Genomic DNA, 20,793 nt, shown 5'->3' on the forward strand with positions numbered 1-20,793 from the left:
GTGTAACAGGGTACAAAGATCTGCTGTTCCAATGAACAGTATAGACTACTATGCTGATATTGATATGAACAGTATAGACTACTATGCTGATATTGATATATAAATGTATTCTATTAACTATAATTGCGTTGTGTATAGGTTATAACATAATATCATATTAATAATGCTATACATAATTATTAGAAGTTTGCGTAATATATTGGGTGATATCAATAAAAATAAGTAACTACTCCTGAGAAATCGTGCTCGAGAATCGGAGTAACTACACCTGGAGTAATCTCCTTCCTCAATTTCGTATCAATAAAACAAGCCACTACTCAGGTCTAGTCTGCTCCAGTTTTATGAACGTTTACTCGCGCTTCCTCTGCACGTAGCACTGAGTCGTTATCAATAAAAGAAGTGGTTACTCATTTCTCCCATCTGTTGGGTGGTCATTTCGTTGTGGGTAACCTATGGCACAGTATCCTAGACGCCATGGAAGGGACAAGTAGCAACGACAGTTTCAATCAAAGTGCATTTGTGGATATTATAAAAGAGTTTCCAGTGGTACTTTCAAAGTCACAGTTACCAGAAAGTAAACGAAGGAAAGCCGAATTTTGAACGCAATTACAGTGAAATGCAACGAAATATCAAATATATCTACGACTGAGACATAAATCCAAAAAAGAATCTTTAATATTCGAGCGAGAATTATTTTAAAAAAAAAGAAAAAAAGAAAAAAAACCGGATCATCTATAATTCAATCTCTGTATTCAGCAGAAGAAAAAGGGTCTAATGTGTACCAGGAATTATTCAAGAAAGATTAGTAGAATGTACCAAGCCATTCTTTTCGCCCATGAAAAAATCTTTAGTGCTTCATTCTTCCCTTCAAAAGAATAAAACAAACAGAAATGAAATAAAATCACTTAAGATGTATTTCTTTCTTTTGATGCATTTCGAAACATGATTTGGAGTTCATTCCTTCCCAAACTTGCTCTGTGGGGCAGAAGGATGAGGGAGAGAAAAACGTTTGTCGTACTTGTTTATAAATCTAGATACTTCAATCAATATTTCGAAAAAGACTTATCTTTATGGATCATAATTAATGGCCGCCATATTGGATTCATATAACCCGGCTGGGTCAGGCTGTCTTATGCTCTGGTGAAAATAGGACTTATGAAGAACATATCACAAGAGAATGATTTGTTTCGTACAATGCAGCATCCATCAGTGATGTTTATTACGGTAAATGAACTCTCGTTCGAAATTTGGGAAAATCAATCGTCTCAGTGAGAATCTTTAAATTGTCATAACTTCGTTGTTTATTAACCAATCTGAATGAACTATACACCAAACTAAAGATAATTTTACATTCTTTAAAAAGTTATACGACATCGTTTTCGATAATCCCAGCCGTTTACTTGTTATTTTAAAAAATATGAGTAAACTTCATCATAAGAAATTCGAAGTTCCAAATTTAATAATTTCTGTAGGGGTTAATTTTAGTGTTAGGTAAAAACTGTTGCTAATTTATTAGACCCTGTTATCTTCTACGCCGTTTAGTTTTTGAATCGTGAAGATTGGACTCTTAGTTAAGGAGATATAGGCCTCTAAAACCAACACGATGACTTCGCAGAGGCGGCCATCTTTGATAGCCACCATATTGGATTCTGGCCACCTGTCGAAGTGGGGCCACTTCGATTCCTGCTTAGTTGGATCAGGGGAATAACATATCCGAGTGGCATCTTTTTAACACAAAGTGCAGGATACTTCCTGTATTCTCCCCTACTATATGAGACGGGACCCACTGATTAACGTGGAATCCGACCCACATGAGTTCCCGCTGGGAATCGAACGCGGGTCTCTCATGCCAAAAGCATGTACGCTAACCGCTTAGCCACGAAGTAGCTATTCTTCCTATTAGCGTCTTTTCCAAAGTACTGGGTTTCTTTATTGCCACGTGTGTATAGTCAAGTGCTCCGATAGCACCCGGAAATGTATATTGTTCTTGCCACTCTGCATTTGCTATTTGCATATTACGCACACTTTCGGAAACAATTTTCAGATATCGCAATAATCACATCCATTACACTTGTAGTAGTCATAGACACATTACTTTGAGCCACACCAGAATCCCCTGACATTCCGACCTGGAATCCCGGATCATTCACGTAACGCAAGAAAACCCACATCTTTTCCTCACTACGTGTTTTTGCAACATTTCTATGCAGTTTATAAGTTTTTCTACGTAGCAAAACAATCATATACTCTGCCATATTTAACACGGAGTCACCTATTTAGCTTGCTCCATAAATTTGGAGAAGCTACTAGCATCACAGAGGTCTTTGATTTTTATTGATATCAAACGCGGAGTAGTTACTCGGCTCGAGAATAGAGGTGTGGTTACTTCAAAAGGGCGGGACTTCTCCAAGATCAGCCGAGACGAGTAGTGCTCAGTTCTCTTTTTGTTGATATCAATGCGAGTAACTACTACAAAATTGGGAATAATGAGTAACTTCTCTGTTGTAAGTTGATAAATATGTAAGTTAATAAAATACATATTTTATATGTAAACATATTAAGGTATCTATTAGGCACATAAGTTATCATATTGCATATATTCAAACTCAAAAAACAGCGACCTTCAATAGCTTAGGGTCCCATGAAACCTAAATCCGACACTGCCCATGGGTCACGAACTTAAACCGTTCCGCAACGTTGTTCGCAAATTGATATTATTTTTCTTTTTGAAATTGATAAAGGTACAATTTATTCGTTCTAGCTACAGACACAGTGCTTTATGACATTTTTCTTTTCTACTCTTTCTTGCTTTCTTTTTTCATTTTTAAGTGTTTTTCTGTGATGAAGAAGCCTTTTCTTTCATCACTTTCTTAGCACTCATAATAAAAGCTAAAATAACGCAAAAAAGTGAAATAAAAAAAGTAAAATTTTTGAACACAGCATTCCGATAAATAATGTGTACGGCAAACACACTAAAACATTACCGAGCGCTTGGGATTATGGGTATTTATATGCATGTATTCGTGAGCCGATGGAAAAATTGGTTACAAAACTTAATTCGTGAACCGATTTGTTCCCGAAGAAAGGAGTTTCGTGACCCGAAGGTCCATTGTACTAACATCATTCACTTAGCAGAATAAAACTAGATTATCAAAGACATATAATAAACGTATGTTTAGCCAAGACTGGCAAATCAAACTTTTTATGTATTCCTTCGGCACTATGGGAGATTTTTTAACTTCATATATCAGTAAAAACCATAATAATCCATCATATATCTATTATTTCTTATTATGCTTATGTATTTTTTAAAGTCACTTTATATTCTTACTTTTCCAATAATATATAAGTTTACATTTTCATGGTACTATGGTGCTATGCTTTCGATTTTACTATTTCCCATACATCTGGATAAGAGACAACATCGTTGTAAATTTTAAATAAAGTAGTTTTATTTTTCAGAGATATATGATAAATGTTCAATTAAAAAGATGAAATAACCCTGCACTATATTAAAGTTTATTAATAGCACGCATAAGATTGTAATGTTAGTCCGTCTGTCCGTTATTCCACACAATAACTCGTGAACGAAAATTTGTACTCTGTTCTTTGTAATAGGTATCTAGAACGGTTATCCCGTCCCAGTTCGTTAATGGAGTAACGGTGACTTTAACGATGGCGATCCATATCTCATTCACTACTACTATTTAAACAAAGCTACTATGAGTTCGTTAGGTGACAAGAAATATTCCTCAGCAGTTGACATCTACCGGACGAAATTGAAACTTCAAGTACGTGATACTTTTTACTGTGTACCCAGAATTTATTTTGATGCTGCTGTAGTTCTTTTATTGCCTAATCTCTTGACACACGCCTGTTAGATTTTCATAGTCTCATGTCTCCGACCCATTTGTTTCCGTAAACACTAATTTAAAGAAAAAGATGTACCGAAATCCTAATGTCAGAGATATGTGTTAATAGATTAACATAACGGGACTTCACAACTTCGTAGTTGCCATGATATCTATATGTTTATGTATAATACCCAAAATGTTCTGTCCGACTTCCAGATGGTGGCAATCGCAATACTCGACTTCCCTATAACTTTCATTTCGAAGAGATAAAAGGGGGCACAGTGGCTCAGTGGTAGTGATCTTACCTCGTGCATGTTATCCCTGGTTCGATCCCCCGCCAAGTAAGTTTGTGGTGGACAACATCGTATTCGTGGCTTTTCTCGGGATACTCCTGTTTCCTCCCACTTTAGCATCCATCAATTCTTCATCATCATTCACTTGCCTTAATCATCGTCTCTCTTAGCCTATAAGACATAATCGTGGTACGTTAAACTGAAAAGTTTCATTTCATTTTGATTTCGAGGAGACAAAAAGGGGGGGAAGAGATTAAATGTTCGTGAGTGTTTCTTCTTGTAGTTACTAGTTGTAGTAATTACAGTTAAACGCAAATAAAACATGCAAACAACAAATAGCGAACTAAGAACAAACGATACTTAAATGAAAAGCATTCAGTAGGAATGTGGTAAATAGAAATAAGCGGACGGTACAATGATAGTTTAACAAAACTGAGAACAACGACGAAACCTCTCCAGAAATACAGAACAGTTTTATAGAAAGGTACGATTCTCATTCAGCCCGGGTCAATCATTCGGCCCAGTCTTATAGGAGATGTGAAGATAATGCTTCACAGTTTCCAATTCCAGACATTTATTTGAGTGATATAACCAGTCCTACAATTAGCTATACCCAGTTTACTCTATATATCCATTAAACAAAGACTGGATGAACCCCTTAACCACACTGGAGTAGGAAAAAATGCATACCCCGATGGGCAATCAACTTAATCTTTCGGGTTGGTAGGTAGGCACTTTAGAGACTGCACAGCCGCTACTCTAGATTAAATCTCTCCATTGGACCACTCATTCACAGTTGTGGAAAGTACATGTTTGTTATTTGTACGTACGTAATATTTGTCTTTAGGACATATGTGCTGCATCATTTTATATTGGACTGTAGTATGGGGAATGTTGGGAAAAGTTGAAAATCACTGTCAAAGAGAGTGTGAACCTACAGGTAGTCTAGGAAAGAGCAATCAAAATATTCTTAGTAGTTACTTACTGTTATAAAGAGTGTATGGTGATTTGTTTCTAATTAGAATATGATACAACTTTTAGGTCAGAATCGAATAGTTTCATTGAATAATCTAATATATTCTCTTTTGTTTCAATTTGAAAATAAATCTTTTTAAATTTACTATACAGGGTGTTAATGAATTATACCGACAAGCTGTAAGAGGTGATTCCTGATATCAAAACAAGATAAAAACTTCATATGGACCTATGGGCAAAATGCATAGTTTCAAAGCTAGGGCTGTCCAAAACAGCGAAAAAACAAAATTTCAACAGGCCTTACTTCGAATTCGAAAAACTGTGGATGGTGGTCCTTATCAGCGTAAGCGAAGCCACACATACGCAATCCAAAAATGCATATTTCATCAATGTTCAATGGGTGTGCAGGATTTTCTCTACAGGGTGTTATTCTCAGATATGCTCTCAACAGTGTTTTCAGATATATCTTAATTACAAGGTGGATCCAAATAGGTGAGATGTAAGGCTTGATAACAATGGACGCCCAATGCTTCGGAAGTTTTAGGTACCGGCAGCTCTACAGTTTTTTTGTGTTTGGAATAACGCGTGCTGAGATGGAATTCGTCATGATATATTTCACGTTTTTTGCACTTATAAGTGTGAAAGAAAATATCGCAGAATGCCTTTACCCGAACACAAGAGACCATGCTGCTGACGGTCCTTAACATTTCCGTCATCCCGCCAAAAGATTCCGTGTTAACTGCTGTCGAGGCTTATTGCTTGCCTACTTTAGACCAAGCATAAAATTAGAGCGCATCTGAAAATTTAGTTTACGATATGTCTGGGAATTACAATACATTCTGCAGAGAATACTATATACACGCATTGAACATTGATGAATATGCATTTTTGGATTGCGTATACGTGACTCCCTTTACGCTGATAACTACCGTACCACCATACATAGTTTCTCGAAATCGAAATAGGGCCTGTTGAAATTTAACTTTTTCGTGAATTTGGACAGCCCTAGCTCTGAAACTATGCACTTCCCCCCCCATAGGTACATATGAAGTTTTTATCTTATTTTGATGGGAGGAATCACCTTTTACAGTTTGTCGGTATAGTTCATTAACACCCTGTATAATCACGAACCACCAATTGATTCAAACTTGGCAGTATCGACGATAGTTCACAAAAGTTCTGTCCATTGAATACGGTTTTCATAAAACGAGTGAGTGAACTTTCCCGGTAACAAAAGTTGAAATAAAAGATCCACTTCTGTTGAAGGTAGAGTGTATATATAGTCAGTTTGAGGCGAAATTTTAAGTATTAAAGTGAGTTACTATACAAATTAACTTTATTTTGTTCTTGTTACAGAACTCCGGATGGCATGGCAGAGATGCTGGACCTGAAGGAAGTGTTCAAAGCTATAAGAACGGGCACGTGTGACATGTATCAGTGCAAGAAGAAAAAAGCAAGCTAGTTTTAATATAAGGAAAAGAAACATATAGTGTTGTTCAAAAGTGCATTGTTTTAAGTATTAACTAACAGATTACTTTGAAACACTATTAAGAAGCAATTACTGGACTATCAGTTTTAAAGCACTGGAAATTTTTATTATGATATTCCAACATATTTGTTACACAAAAAATTATTGTTATTTTCAAATTTTGCAGTGCTAATTGTAAGTACAACTCGATATTATAATATGTTTCAAAGTTGTACTCTAAATTGTATAATTGTCACTTAAAAAGGTTGGAAAACGAAATTAAGATAACTTTTGTTAAGAGATTGTGAAATACGAATTGAAGTTGCGAGAAATATTGCCCATAAGTTTTCTATCAAATTTTTCCATTTTGTTGTTATCACTATACTACTTTTGTTACCTTTTAGAGTGATTTTTGTTTGTTTTTTGAAACATTTTTTTTTATTTGTTTTGTTTGCGTTTCCGTTTGTATGTATTGTTGAACGAAACTGAGTTACAGTCACAATTTATATGTAGCATAATTGTAGGTAGAATATTTCTGTATTCCCAACTCGCTGAGATTTTATTTAATTTAAAGTGTAAACTTGTTAAGTGTCATTATTATTTCTTTCAATAAAACTAATAAGACTGTATCTTATGATTTGCTACTCGTAACCAGGCACGTACGCAAGGGGTCCTGTGACTCCAGATCACCGAAATCCCGACCTTTGTGTATTTAGTCTAATTTTAGGGGCACTTTTTTCAAATTTTAATGTAATTTACTCTCAAATTGAATTTGGAATCCACCGAAAAGCTTCAAACCCCCCTCCGAAATAAATTCCTGAGTACGCCCTTCCACTTAACAAATCTAGCTAAAACACCAGTTTCAATCGTGTGCGTAGCAATTGTCCTCAGTGATGGCCGAAATGGCATCTTGAACTTCGATTTCGGGTCATCGACCTCCTATTCCTTTGTCTAATAAACAACGTTATTCGTAAGTATGTCTCCATACAAAGAAAGTCCAAAGGTAGCCACACAATTTGACCATCTCTTTCCGGAAAAGTTGTGTTCTTTAAAAAAAGTTATGAATGCATTGTTTCCAACATGATGATACACCGTTCTGATGGGATATCTTAGTGGAAAGATCTCAAGCTATAGCACAACATATGAAAAGCATACAGGTAAACATCTTTTGCCACCGTGATCTTAGTGAAGAAAAATAGTTCAAAGACTGAAAAAGAATGGTACGTAACATTGTATCACATGTTCCTTTTAAAACTGCATGTTTCAAAGTCCACAAAGTGCATGCATGTGGATTTTGGGGGACCTTCAAATCCTGATATTATGTTTGCTTACCTATTCGATATAAATAGTTGCCTTATAGAGGAGAAATGCGGAATCTTCAAATAGTGTGTCTAGCATCGTTTATGCGAGTTCTCTTTTTTTTGTGGCCCATACGATTCGTACTTCAGCGGAAATGTTTGTAACAGTTTGTATGCATATAAGGGTAAATGTCTATGTAGGGTCTAACATTTTGTGTACCATGAATCCGATGATGCGACGTCATCCTCCCAGGAAACAAATTTCATGAGTTTCTGCACAGTCTGAAAAAAAAAAAAATTGCATTAGTTTAACACACAAGTGACAGGCTTTCAGAATTTCGTAATTCTTTTATAAAGGCCTTATCATGGTAATTCACAAGGTAACCAGTAAGTTTATTGCCGATTTTGACGTCCAATTAATCATGTGTTCACAGAGAGGAAACGAAATGACATACGTACCTGCCAAGTGATTGATATTTAGTCTGATCATCGACCTTCAGTAATACAAGTTCATTGCGCACACACAACAATGTGTCATAGCTCGTCCATTTTCGAAGAGAAATAGAGGTATCGAAGCAACTTGTTCGCATGTGTGTGTTATATGACTTTAAAGTGGGCCTATCAGCTGCCGCATCAAGTCACCGCATATGCCAGATGTTTGGGGAGAATGCCCTGAACGAACCAGGTTCCAGACCACATGTGTTGGATGACGAGCCCTGAAAGCAGCCATTGGGGAGGACAGCAGTCTAACGTGTGATGAAATTGCTGAAAGGTTCCATGTTCCTGCTGAAACAGCTAGACTGAACCTGCATGGGATAGGGAAATCATACAAGTTAAGCAAGTGAGTACCCCACACATTGTCAGGAGCCAACAAGGAACAACGAGTAGCAGCCTGCTTGTCCTTGCTCACTCAGCAACTGAACACACCTATCTTTGATCATCTCTTGCTTATTGGTGGTGAAAAATGGGTCTTCTATGACACTTCCAAGTGTACCAGACATTGGTTTTCCACGTGACCCCGTTCCTCACATCTCAAGACCATCTCTGCACCCACGAAAGGTTATTTCTCTGTATGCTGAAATTGTCGGCAAATGGTGCGTAAAGATTTTCCTCCACATGGTCAGTCCATCATTGCTAACCTCTACTCTCAACAGTTGCAAAGGGTGCACCGTGCATTGGGCAGGAGAAGCCAGAATTAGTGAATCGCAAGGGTGCGCTACTTATGCACAACAATACTAAACCACATGTGCAAAGAGGACCCTTCAACAACTTGGCGGGAGACACTGGCTATGCACGATATTCATTAGACCTTACTCCAACATATTACTTTCATTCCCTTGACAACCAACTCCGTAGGAGGTCCTCGCAAATAAGGGAAACCAGCGGAACGTACTCACAGATTTCTTTGCATCCACAATCTCCGAGTTTTTTTCACCAGGGTATTGTGCACCTGCAGAAACGTTGGCAAAAAGTGTTGGATGCTAATGAAGATTACTTCGAAACCTAAAGATACGTACTGTCCGCTGTATTGCTGTTTGTTTGTCGCTGCTCTAGAACAGCAAGAACTTTTTTGTTATCTTATAATTGCAACTCAAATTTTATTGTTACAATTTAATTATTTCAAAATAGATAGTGAACATCAACATGTTTTCCTGTTTATTTTTATTAGCTAAAATAAGGGCCGTAACTAAATTTAGATTTGAGTATTAATATTTGTGTAGCCGCATATCAATTTGTGAGAAAACTCAATCTTTATAAGGTAACTTCGCCAAATAACGCCGGTCGGGTAATAACGCCATTAAACTTTGTACTCTTCTAGCACATGTTTCGTAAATCGATCATTCACAGTTGTATGGTATGCAGTGGTACTTGTTGCCTTTGTGTGTGCAAGAAATAATGACCAGTCAGGATCAGTTGAGAGATAGAAATTATGAAGTGTAAACTTAGTAACCGTGTATCTTTAGAAAAAGCGTGCAGATTTTCATCGCGTCAAGAGAAGTTAACGTCATGTTTGTGAAACATTAAGTTTTAAATATTGATAATGGAATACTTGTATACGTTGATCATTGCAAAAGAGTAAAGCATAAACAATATGTTCATGACTGCTGTTTTAGGTTTAGAAAGGATATCCGGAACCCAAGTCTATTGTTTCGGGAAATAACTCCCCTATCGTGTCGGGAAATAATGGTACTTCATTTAATTGTTAATGTAAAATAATACTTGTCTGAAAAAGTGTTCTTTTGTGATAAAGATGCGAAGTCTCATGTTTTAAGCATTTTGTTTTCTAGATGAGAAGAAACTGTTAAAACATTCGGGCCAGATGGTCTGAAAGGGATTTTCGTCAAGCAGGTCATCCAATAAGGTACGAAAGTCTCACGGGCTGCATGTACGTTTAATATTCGCCGCAGGATTTTGAGAAACGGATTGAAATGAAAGCATCAAACATCATACAAAAACATGTTCACATTTCTGTGTTGTCCCTGGAACTCGAAATAAAATTAAAACTGAGAATACTCAGAATACAAATGGCGAAACTGTGAGTATAGTTGCATGTGCATCAGTGAATCAAGTTTAATTTGGATTTTTCCAAGTGTTTTAAACAAGGGAAAATATGGAAAGCAAGAATTTGGTAATGATTTTCTTCCAGGTGCAACATACACAATGACACCTAAAATCTAACTCACAAAACAGGGATGTCGTACATTCCTGGAACAATTAGCAAAAACCGGATTACTGGCAGAGTACTACTTATAGTAAGTAGATCATTATTGCAATAATCTTGATATTTCCTTTCTAAATCCTACTGAGAGCATGGCTATTCAAGTACTTAGCTTGCCTGTGCATTGCACCAACCGCTCGATCAACGCTTTTCTTTTTTTAAGAATTTTAAAAGTCTACTGAAATGAAACAGTTGACAGTTATGGACAAGCATGTCCCGGAAAAACAGTTGGGAAGCTCTATTTTCCGAAACTTTTTTCACAGACTTGGTTTCGTTCAGCAACACCTCAGAATGCATTTCATCTGCAGCATCAATGCTACAGGCATCTACTGTTTCAAAACAAATACCATTTTCGATGTCGTCTTTTAGTGCAAATGATGTTTCAGAGCAAAAGAAACCAACAGCAATATATATCTACAGACACAAGATCCATTTCCACATCTTGCAACACCACCCAGTGCTCACACTATCCACGATCTGCTGCCGACACTTAAAGAACTAACAAACGAGATGGTCATTTTTTGTCAATGAGTATTGGTAACGCTACACGTTTACAGCAAGCTGGCACTTCCAGTTCTGTCATCCCGGAGAAGCGCGAAAAGAAAATATAATCCTCTATTTCACGAAGCTATCGTAAACGTAGTTTGAGTACATTGTGTAGTGCCAGTTATGCAATGTTGCTTACTTCGAACGTGTAGTGTTGCATGTAACTGAGACATTTTATGTTCCAATGATTGCAATTCTGATATGAGTTACAATCTCAGTCACCTGTTTGTAATTTTGTGTAACATCGAATCAGATAACATATTGACAAGAACACTGTTAATTCGCATGTGAAAATGTACTTATTACATAAGACAATATCATCCTTTGCTTATGGTTAAGAATTTAGTGGTGTTATTTCCTGGTATGTCTGGTTATAGCGCCTTCTCGTATTTATTCAATCTTTTGACGCATTGCCGCCATCCTTGTGTACGAATACTTCTATTTCCTTATGCATTGTAGCAAAAAAGCTTCTTTTTCGTCCACGTAAATTTTACGGTTCTAGAAATGAAACCACACATAGGAAGGAGTGAAAGGGGAAGACATAAAAAATGATCGAAAAGGACCGATATTATTCGATCGATATTAATATCGAATAAATAGTTTTTCGGGTTCACAAGCTGATTAGTGACTGTTATGTTGCTCATTAAGCCCATGTTCAGCCCCTAGTGGTGATATTAGTTCCGAATCCGTAGTTTTCGGAGTCGCTGAGATGAACAGTGACACTCCAGATGCCGTTTAAATCCAAATTTAGCCCACTTTAGTAATCCTGGAGAGGATGGTGACATGTAAACATAACTGAAATAACTGATATAAATAAAATGATCGACAACAACTTATATTAATGTAGAATCCATAATCTTCGGGCTCGTTAGGATGAAATGCGACACTGTCGATTCAGGTTAATTCCAAATTCAGCCCCTATTATCACCCCTAAAGGTTGGAGAATGGTGATATATATAAAAATAATCGAAAATAATCAACATTAGTGTTGAATCTATAGTCTTCGGAATCCGTTGGTGACTATTTCAATACCATTCAAGTCTAGGTTCAGCCCCAAGGGGATAAGACTCCTTACCACACCTAGGGAGAGTGGAAGGGGGTAAACTATAAGCTGATCGAAAACGACCGATATTAGTGTAGAGTCCATAGCTTTTGGGATGCTGAGATTAATAGCAGTAGTTCCAAAGTCGTTTAAATTCAAGTTCAACCCTCATTATAACTCATAAAGGTGAAAAAATTGTGACAAAAATAATCGAAAACAACTAATATTAGTGTCGAATCTATGGTCTTCGGGGTCCCTAAGTTGGTTGGTGACAGTTTCAGTACCATATAAGTCTATTTAACCTCCATTAGTACTTCTAGGTTTGTAGGAAGGGGTTGACAACTCGTAAAAATATTCGAAAACGAATTAATAGTTCTTGTTGTTGCTGAGATTAATAGTCACACCCCCGATGGTGATAAATCTAAATTTGTCTCCTATCATCATAGGGGTGAAAAAGGGTGAAAAATAAAATATCTCAAATGACCGAGATTAGTGTCCAACCCATACTAAGTTATTAGGTAACACAAGCGATGACATTTAATCCCATGTTTAGGCATGAAGTGGCATATCCTGTGTATTGGGAAATATGGGGGCAACGCCAAAGACGTTGTTCGCACATCTACATATACTATTTGGGTGTATATGAATGTATATTCCACCAACGTAGCACCGGAACATCTGGAGAACTTTCAATCAAACTTAGTAAACATGACTTTCAGTCTAGAAAAATACTGTGGGAGAACACCCTAAGGGGCGGGAGTTGAAAGGTGTGACACGTAAAAATAATGCAAAACATTGTTATTAGTGTGCAATTCATAATTTTTGGGCTCGCTGAAGTGAATAGTGACTCTCCCAGTGCCATTCAAGTCCAAGTTCAGTCCCACCAGTAGAGGATAGGGGAAGTTGAAAAATATAATGTCAAAAATAACTTAGATTTGTGTCCAATTCATAGTTTTCTGGGTTGGGAAAACGGATGGTCCATTTGAAATGACTTTTGGAAGATCGTTAATACCAACTTCAAGATAGGTTTTTAAATCAATAAATTTGAGTAAAGGCGTATTTTGTGGGGGTAGAGTATTTCAATATTTATGCCAAAAAGTAGAGCATCTTCTGTACTTTTATCATTATATTTTCATTGAAATAAATATCCTAAGGTTGATGGCATTCTAATAATTCCCATAAATTTATTCTTCCCGTGCAAAGAACGGATATTTCAACTAGTAATAAACAAATAAATTTGTTAAATGTAAATGATTAGAGTTTTTAATTAAATTCAATATTAACCTAAATAGTACAGTGAACCGAAGACCTGGTCATAACAACTACCGATAGTTTTAATAAAATAGTACTTCGAATCTAAAATTAGAAATAGCTTACGTACAATATAAATATACATTATAATATTACTTTCAGACGCCTATGCAAGAAGGGATTTCTGGGTTTTACCCTCCCTGAGTAAGATAAATATTATGAAAATACAAGCATTTGTTTCTGTAGTCCCGTTTGACTGAATTCGACGGGACCTATGGTGTTTCGCTTAATGTAAATTTCGTTATATCGGAATAAAGTTTTTTTGATTTACAATACTGCATACTTAATACATATTCAGCTTGAAAAGACGTTGACAACATGATGTTTTCAATACGTATGCTAAAACCAGTGGTGTCGTTTGAGGAGGGCAGGACACGATTGCCCTCTCTCCAGTTTCAGAAATACATATTTTAAATTAGCACTCTACTAATAAAAATGTGAAGCTCTTTATGTCAGCATACAGTCTTTCCACCTCTCCCCCCCCAAAAAAAAAAGTCTGAAATGACGCTGGCTAAGAATACATGGGGATGGGGTAGTGGGTGAATACATCCAACACATTATAGCATTGAGATTATTCTTGGATAAAGAATTGTTAGACCTAAACATCGCAAGTGATATGAAGGAAAAATTGTTCTTCTCTCTTCCTGGCTTCTGTTTTCTTCCCTCCTCGACAAATTTTATATTGGTTTGCTTGCTGAATCCTTTTCCTTCAGCCTTCAGAAAATCGACTTAAACTATTGCTTTTGCAAAACTCCTCTTTCTTTTAAGCCCCAAACAGAAACACGACGACAGAAAGTTTCGGAATGTGTTGAACTTTCACTGCTAGCTTCTCATTTTAGATAGTGTATATTTACAACAAAGCGGGGTGTCGTGCACCCCATAAATCCGGCCATGTATATGTATATATATATATATATACATACAGGGGCGGATCCAGGATATGATCAAGGGAGGGGCAAAACCATATTTTGCCGTTTTATCAATTATATATAAACTAATTATTTGCTGAGCAAAAAATTATATTTATAGTTTTGCTCAGCAAATAATTAGTTTATATTTAATTATAACAAAGCAAAACGTTTTATCCAGTGTAAAGTAGGATTGAAGCTCATTTTATCCAGTGTATACCTGAACGTCAAGGAGGGCTATATATAGCCCCTATAGCTCCCCTTGGATCCGCCACTATATATATATATATAAAACTATTCAGTTAACCCAGAAATTCGATTAATCAGATTCGGTTAAACGGTATTGTAATGTGTTAAAACAGGTACATGCATATACAAAAAAACAAGCGTGCCTTGGTTAAATATGAGCTTAAATGCTTGGATTTTCCTTTAGATGAAATTCTGCGCACTCTACTGTTTTCTTCTAATAAATAGATCTATAAAAAAGGTAAATGTCATCTAATGTTGGGTTTATGAATGTCATCTAGTAATGCAAAATAGTGTTCCAAGAAATTTCTCTTTTGCATATATGGGGGCCGCGGTGTCTCAGTGGTAGAGCGTTCACCTCTGGTGCTAGGGGTCTCGGGTTCAAATCCTGCTCCCGCCAAGTGAACTTTGTGGTGGACAAACACCGTGTGCGTGGGTTTTCTCGGGGTTCTCCCGTTTCCTCCCACTTTCTTCATTCCACCATTTCATTCATTACTCATTATCACCGTCTCCTTTAGCCTAACCGGCATAACCGTGGGACGTAAAACTCAAAATTTCATTTCATTTCATTTCTCTTTTGCATATATGGAGCAAAGCGTCAGTCCGTCAACAAAATTGACTTGCTTGTAGGAAAGAAGAAATTACATGATTCTCATTGTAGTTGAATACAAACTCACTAGATGGCAACACCACACAAGAAGTTACATGCCTCTGGTGGTAAATTTTGAAACCAAGTCTTAATTTTCTGAAAGAAATTGAATTTGCCATTCATATAATAAACTAAGCTCAAATGGGCTTTCGTCAAGCCGATTAAAAAGAAGAAAAATTTTACTTCATAGAATTCAAAAATTGAAACCATGTTGTATTAACTAATGAAGGTGAGTAGGTTAATCTCAAATTAACAGTGACAAATATTTGGCAACTGTTATATACATAATAACAGAAAACTTCAACTGTGGTTTCTTTTCACTTATTATACATGCATGCTAACGACTAGAGCCCGGATTTCCATGCACAAACCAACTTCTTGATATGTATGCAAATATGCACGAAATATATATATAAAAAAACTATGCACTAAAATATGCATTTAAAAATTTTAACATGTGAACTGAAATACAGTGAAACCTCTTTAAAGCGGACAGCCGTGGGGAATCAAAAATTGTCCGTTATAGAGAGGTGTCCGCCTTAGAGAGGTTTCAATATTTTCTTACGTAAATTAATAAACAAGGTAATATGCAATTATTAAAAAATATTTTTGCATGAATCACGTATTTATGAATATTACCAAAATGTTACTGTACCTGCATTATCTTGTGCCATCCAATTCAAGGCACAACATGGGAATAAAATGTTATAGTTCTCTGAACTTTACACTTATCGCTACTTAGTACGTTTTCGGTGTGTTACTTTAATTTGTGAGTTAATTGCAGTCCAGCAATGAGTTTTTTTTAAAAAAAGACAATATGCATACCCGTGGTCAAAAATACCAAACTTGTCTTCTGTTTGGTTAGACATTCCAGCAGGACAATAGAATGATGTGTCATTCCAAACAGTGGGCAACTGTCAATCAGTTTTGTTTCTGAAGTAGGTTGGGTGGGAGTGGAATGCAAGCAAAGGATAGAAGGGTGTTGTGAAACAGAGACCCTTCCTCTGAATTGCTGAACAAAGAGTTAAGGAGACAAAATGTTGTCACACCCACATGTTCTTCCTTGGTGACATACGTATGAATTACTAAAAGTGTATTTTTACTGCACTTTCCAACTTGTTTCTATAGAAAGTGTCCGTAATATGGAGGTAAATAATACCTATAAAAGACAAGAAAGACTGTCCGTGTCCGTACTAGAGAGTGTCCGCTTTAGAGAGGTTTGACAATATGTTTTTTCCTATTACAGTGTTTGGGGATTACAAAATACGTCCGTTATGGGAGGTGTCCGCTTTATAGAGGTGTCCGTTAGTAGAGGTTTCACTGTATACACTAAGAAAATACAATTTCAATTTCGTACAAAATATCTTGTCTTAATGACCTCTGTTGCAATGAACTATGAACGTCTTCCTTAGGTTTTCTTCTGTAAACCCTCTGCGTTTAGCAGTGAGAAATGTTTTGTAGATCGAAAAGTTCCTTTCTATATCAGCAGAAGTCGCTAGTGCATATGAAAAACACCAAATGTCTTTGTGTGTTGGGTCCTTTTCCAATTTATGTTTTCACCATTAAGTACATTTGAATGTCACAGATTGTTTTCTACGCGAGATTTTAGCATAGTATTTGGCAAAGTTTATTTGAAGCTATTTTCGCAAAACCATGAGTTTCACTGGACAAAGTTTGCGATAATTCGCCCAACAAAGAAAGTGAATGCTACAAAGCATTGATACGGGATTCCAACTGTCTGATAATTTCAGATATTCTCGAGAAGTGGTTGTGTATGTATTTAATTTTGTTCTCAACCTCATTTTTAGAGAAACATTTTTGTGACACAGCGGCTGCATCAACGAGATTTACTGAGTCTACAACTATTTAATTTGATTTAAGTTATCTGCACCATACGACACAACTTCTAGCCACAAGCTCCATCGTGTTAAAACTGTTTGCAGTGGTAGCGGTACATTTTTCGGAATGTAACGTAATAGTCCCAATAAATGTTTTTTGTATTTTTATTTGGGAAAGGAAGTTTTATGGTATCATTCCGGCATAAAAAGGCCTCATTTAAAAATATATTTGGTGATATTAACCTTCTAAATTGTGAACCTGTCACGAGGCCATTTGCATATGGATCATTTGTGCTCACTTCCATTTTATTCAAAGTGTTGTTTCTAGTATTGAGTATTCAAGAAATTTATAGTAAAGAATGATTCGAAGAATACCTTATTTCAATTACTATTTCGGAACTTCACAAATATATATTACTTGTTGTTGATAAGCACGAACTCACTATTTGTTATTCAACGTGTAAAAAAAAAAAAAATCATTTTTTCCTTGTTAATAAACTTGTTGATTTTTCAAATTTGTATTATACTTCACACGATATATACTATATGACCTGTGCTGGCTTCCGTCAAATTTACAGAATTTAGTAGAAGCCAAGCATGTTACAGGAACTTAGCGAAAGAGATACGTACGCACGATGGAGCTTTCAAAAATACTTTCTTTACATTTGATACAAGCGCGTCTACTTTCAGATATTTGCATTTGATTGTTTCTGCTACGCGATGAACACCGTGTGCAAGACAAGTTAGGTGGACTAATTTAGGATATAACACTTTATCCTATACATTTTATCCTTCTGCGCTTACAAAGTGTTCCTAGTAATATATTCTGAAATATGCTACTATGCAGCAATATAATTCAGAAATATGCAGTATCCTGCAGAAGTTTATGAAATATGCATGCACATCGATATTCGCTCAAATAATGCACTTATATGCGCTATTATATGCGTCCCAAACGAATCCTTACAAGTTCGTAGGATTAAAAACAAAATACTTTCCGTACGTTTCTGCATGCTACTATAAACATGCATTTTACATATAAATCCGGGCTGTACTAATGACCGTGGTGTGACAAATTCAAGGATTCTCATCTGTGGCGTAGCGAAGGTGCATCATGGATTTTAACTATGTTATGTGTTTAAGAATGTTATACATGTAAAAAAATCTTCAAGGGAATATTATTTTATTTAGTGATGAGCAAATGCAAGACCAAGACCAAGACCCGGGTGGTCTTGGTCTTGGTCTTGGTCTTGCACATGCGGTCTTGGTCTTGGTCTTGCAGTGGAACCCTCGGTCTTGGTCTTGGTCTTGGTCTTGCACACCTAGTCTTGGTCTTGGTCTTGTTCTTGCACACCCAGTCTTGGTCTTGCTTGCAAGAGTCTTGCAAGTTTTGCTTTTAAGAAATCTATGATTTTCATAAGTAAATTTTACTCTGGATATAAGGGATAATAAATCCTACATTGCGTCAATAGTGAGGGAAATACAATGTATGTTTCTAAATGTAATATAGGACCTATTTTACCTTCGTGTAAGTGTGATGATACTGTACAACATAGGCGATGACCTTTACTTTTTTTTTCAATGGGTGATCACGCCTCACTACTTATAAGATAAATCACAACATTTCGTAATATTTTTATATGTTTTAACAGATTTAATACTCCACTGGTTCCCAAACTGGGGAGGCTATCCCTGACAGTGAGACGCATGAAAGAAAACCAAGACGGCACAGATTACTGAAATACCATAAATTGCAAAATTATTTTTACGCTCTAAAGGCGTCAGATTTTTTCTTCCCTACCACGATTAGCTCATCTTTGTATTGAACAATCTCCCAATTAAATATTGAAATTTTGTTTTACTGATTCTAATATGTACTGTATGGGGCAGAAATAAGAACATACGCAAAAACGATGAAACAGTTAGACTTTCGAAATGTGGGCATGGAGAAAAAAGGAGAGAATCAGCTGAGTTGAACGGAAAACGAATGCGAAGGTTTTAGAAATAGTAGCAGTAGGGGAGAAAAGAAGAATTTTAGATGTAATGAAGAGGAGGACATTGGTTGAGGAGAAACTGTATTATGAGGGACGTGCTAGAGGGAGGGGGCGAAGGAGATCGTAGTTGAAGAAAGATATTAAGACAGAAAATCGCTACGTTAAGACGAAGAGACTAGCTGAGGACCACAGTCATCGAAGCTTCTCAGCTGCAGCAAGTAGGGATGGTACCGAGACCGAGACGGCCTTTTATATACAGAGACGAGACCGAGACCGAGACGGCCTTTTATTTACCGAGACGAGACCGAGACCGAGACGGAGCTCTATAAATCGAGACGAGACCGAGACGAGATTTAGGTCAGTCTCGAAAGTCTCGGTCTCGTCTCGAATATTGATATAGACAACTATTAAGATTGACCTTTACTCAAAATTTCTTTCGTTGCTGTATTAGGTAATATGGGAACAGTTGACTAATGTTCAGTGGCGTATTTAGCGAATGGCTATCGGACTGAAGCCCCTCTCGAAATAAATTTGTGATCATTTTTTCGCATTGCACGTACAACACAAATATTTCTTACTCGTTCTCAAGCCTCTCCCGAAACAAAATCCACTGCTGATGTGTATAGTCATCTCTGTCTCTCTCTCCCTCTATCAATATATATATATATACACAAGCGGATCCAGGATATGATCGAGGGAGGGGCTAAACCATAGTTTGACATTTTATCCAGTGTAAAGAAAGAAGTAGGATTGAAGCCCATTTTATACAGTGTATAGCTGAGCGTCAAGGGGAGGTATAACCCCTTTAACATTCCCCTTGGATCCTCGCCTGTATATCATATCTAAGTAAAAGAAAGAGTTTGTTTGTCTGTGTGTCTGCGTGCCTGTATTTCTGATTGCCTGTGTGCGGCCTGGGGACCAGACGAGAGTCCAAGAGTTACGAAATTTGGGTGACAAGTATCATGTCCCAGGCCTCAGACCAAGAAGAAGGTTTTTTTTATTATTTTGAATCAGGAGGGGCGTTTACCGGGACATGTAAAAGTAGTAGAAAATGACCGATATTAGTGTCGAATACATACTTTTCACAGTCGCTGAGATCAATGATGATACTGCCATTAGCGATGACTTTCAAAGTCAGTTACCAGTGCATGCGGGCCGTGGTTCACTTTCGGGGGAGGGGAGTACCGAAACGTAAAAATAATACAAAATGACCGATATTAGTGTCAAATAGTTTTCGCGTTTTCTGAGATCAATGGTGAAACTCCGATCGCATTAACCTCCAAATTCACCCCCATTCAACTGCGGGCCGGAGTTCACAGGAGAGATACCGAAACATGTAAAACCTCAGAGCCAAGGCCATACCCATGTAGTCGGCACCTATGGTGTACGGAATTGCCGATGTTCAATGCTACATTTCCCGTTAGTTTTGGAAGAAGAACACCATTCATATGTTTTTGAAATGAAATTAAATATCTACTTTAACGTCCCACGATTATAACACTGAAGCTAAGGGAAACAGTGATGATGAGAAATGGTGGAATGAAGAAAGTACGAGGAAACGGAAACCCACGCACAGGGTGTTTGTTCACCAAAAAAGCTCACATAGCGCAAGCTGCGATCGAACCAGGGCCCCATGTACCAGAGGTGAACGC

At 36.9% G+C, this 20,793-nt stretch overlaps 1 protein-coding gene across 1 annotated transcript in view; it reads left to right on the top strand.

Moving 5' to 3' along the window:
- LOC145661068 (uncharacterized) overlaps window positions 1-7,209 on the top strand; it is a 47,516-nt gene extending 40,307 nt beyond the window's left edge. The window contains exon 5 of the mRNA XM_081726510.1: window positions 6,479-7,209. Within this exon, the coding sequence (XP_081582636.1) occupies window positions 6,479-6,584 (106 nt within the window). The 3' untranslated portion in view covers window positions 6,585-7,209. The remainder of the gene's footprint in view (window positions 1-6,478) is intronic.
- The last annotated feature ends 13,584 nt before the right edge of the window (window positions 7,210-20,793 follow it).

Source organism: Thermobia domestica, chromosome 9, assembly GCF_964235325.1.
Source record: "Thermobia domestica chromosome 9, izTheDome1.hap1.1, whole genome shotgun sequence".
NCBI lineage: Eukaryota > Metazoa > Arthropoda > Insecta > Zygentoma > Lepismatidae > Thermobia > Thermobia domestica.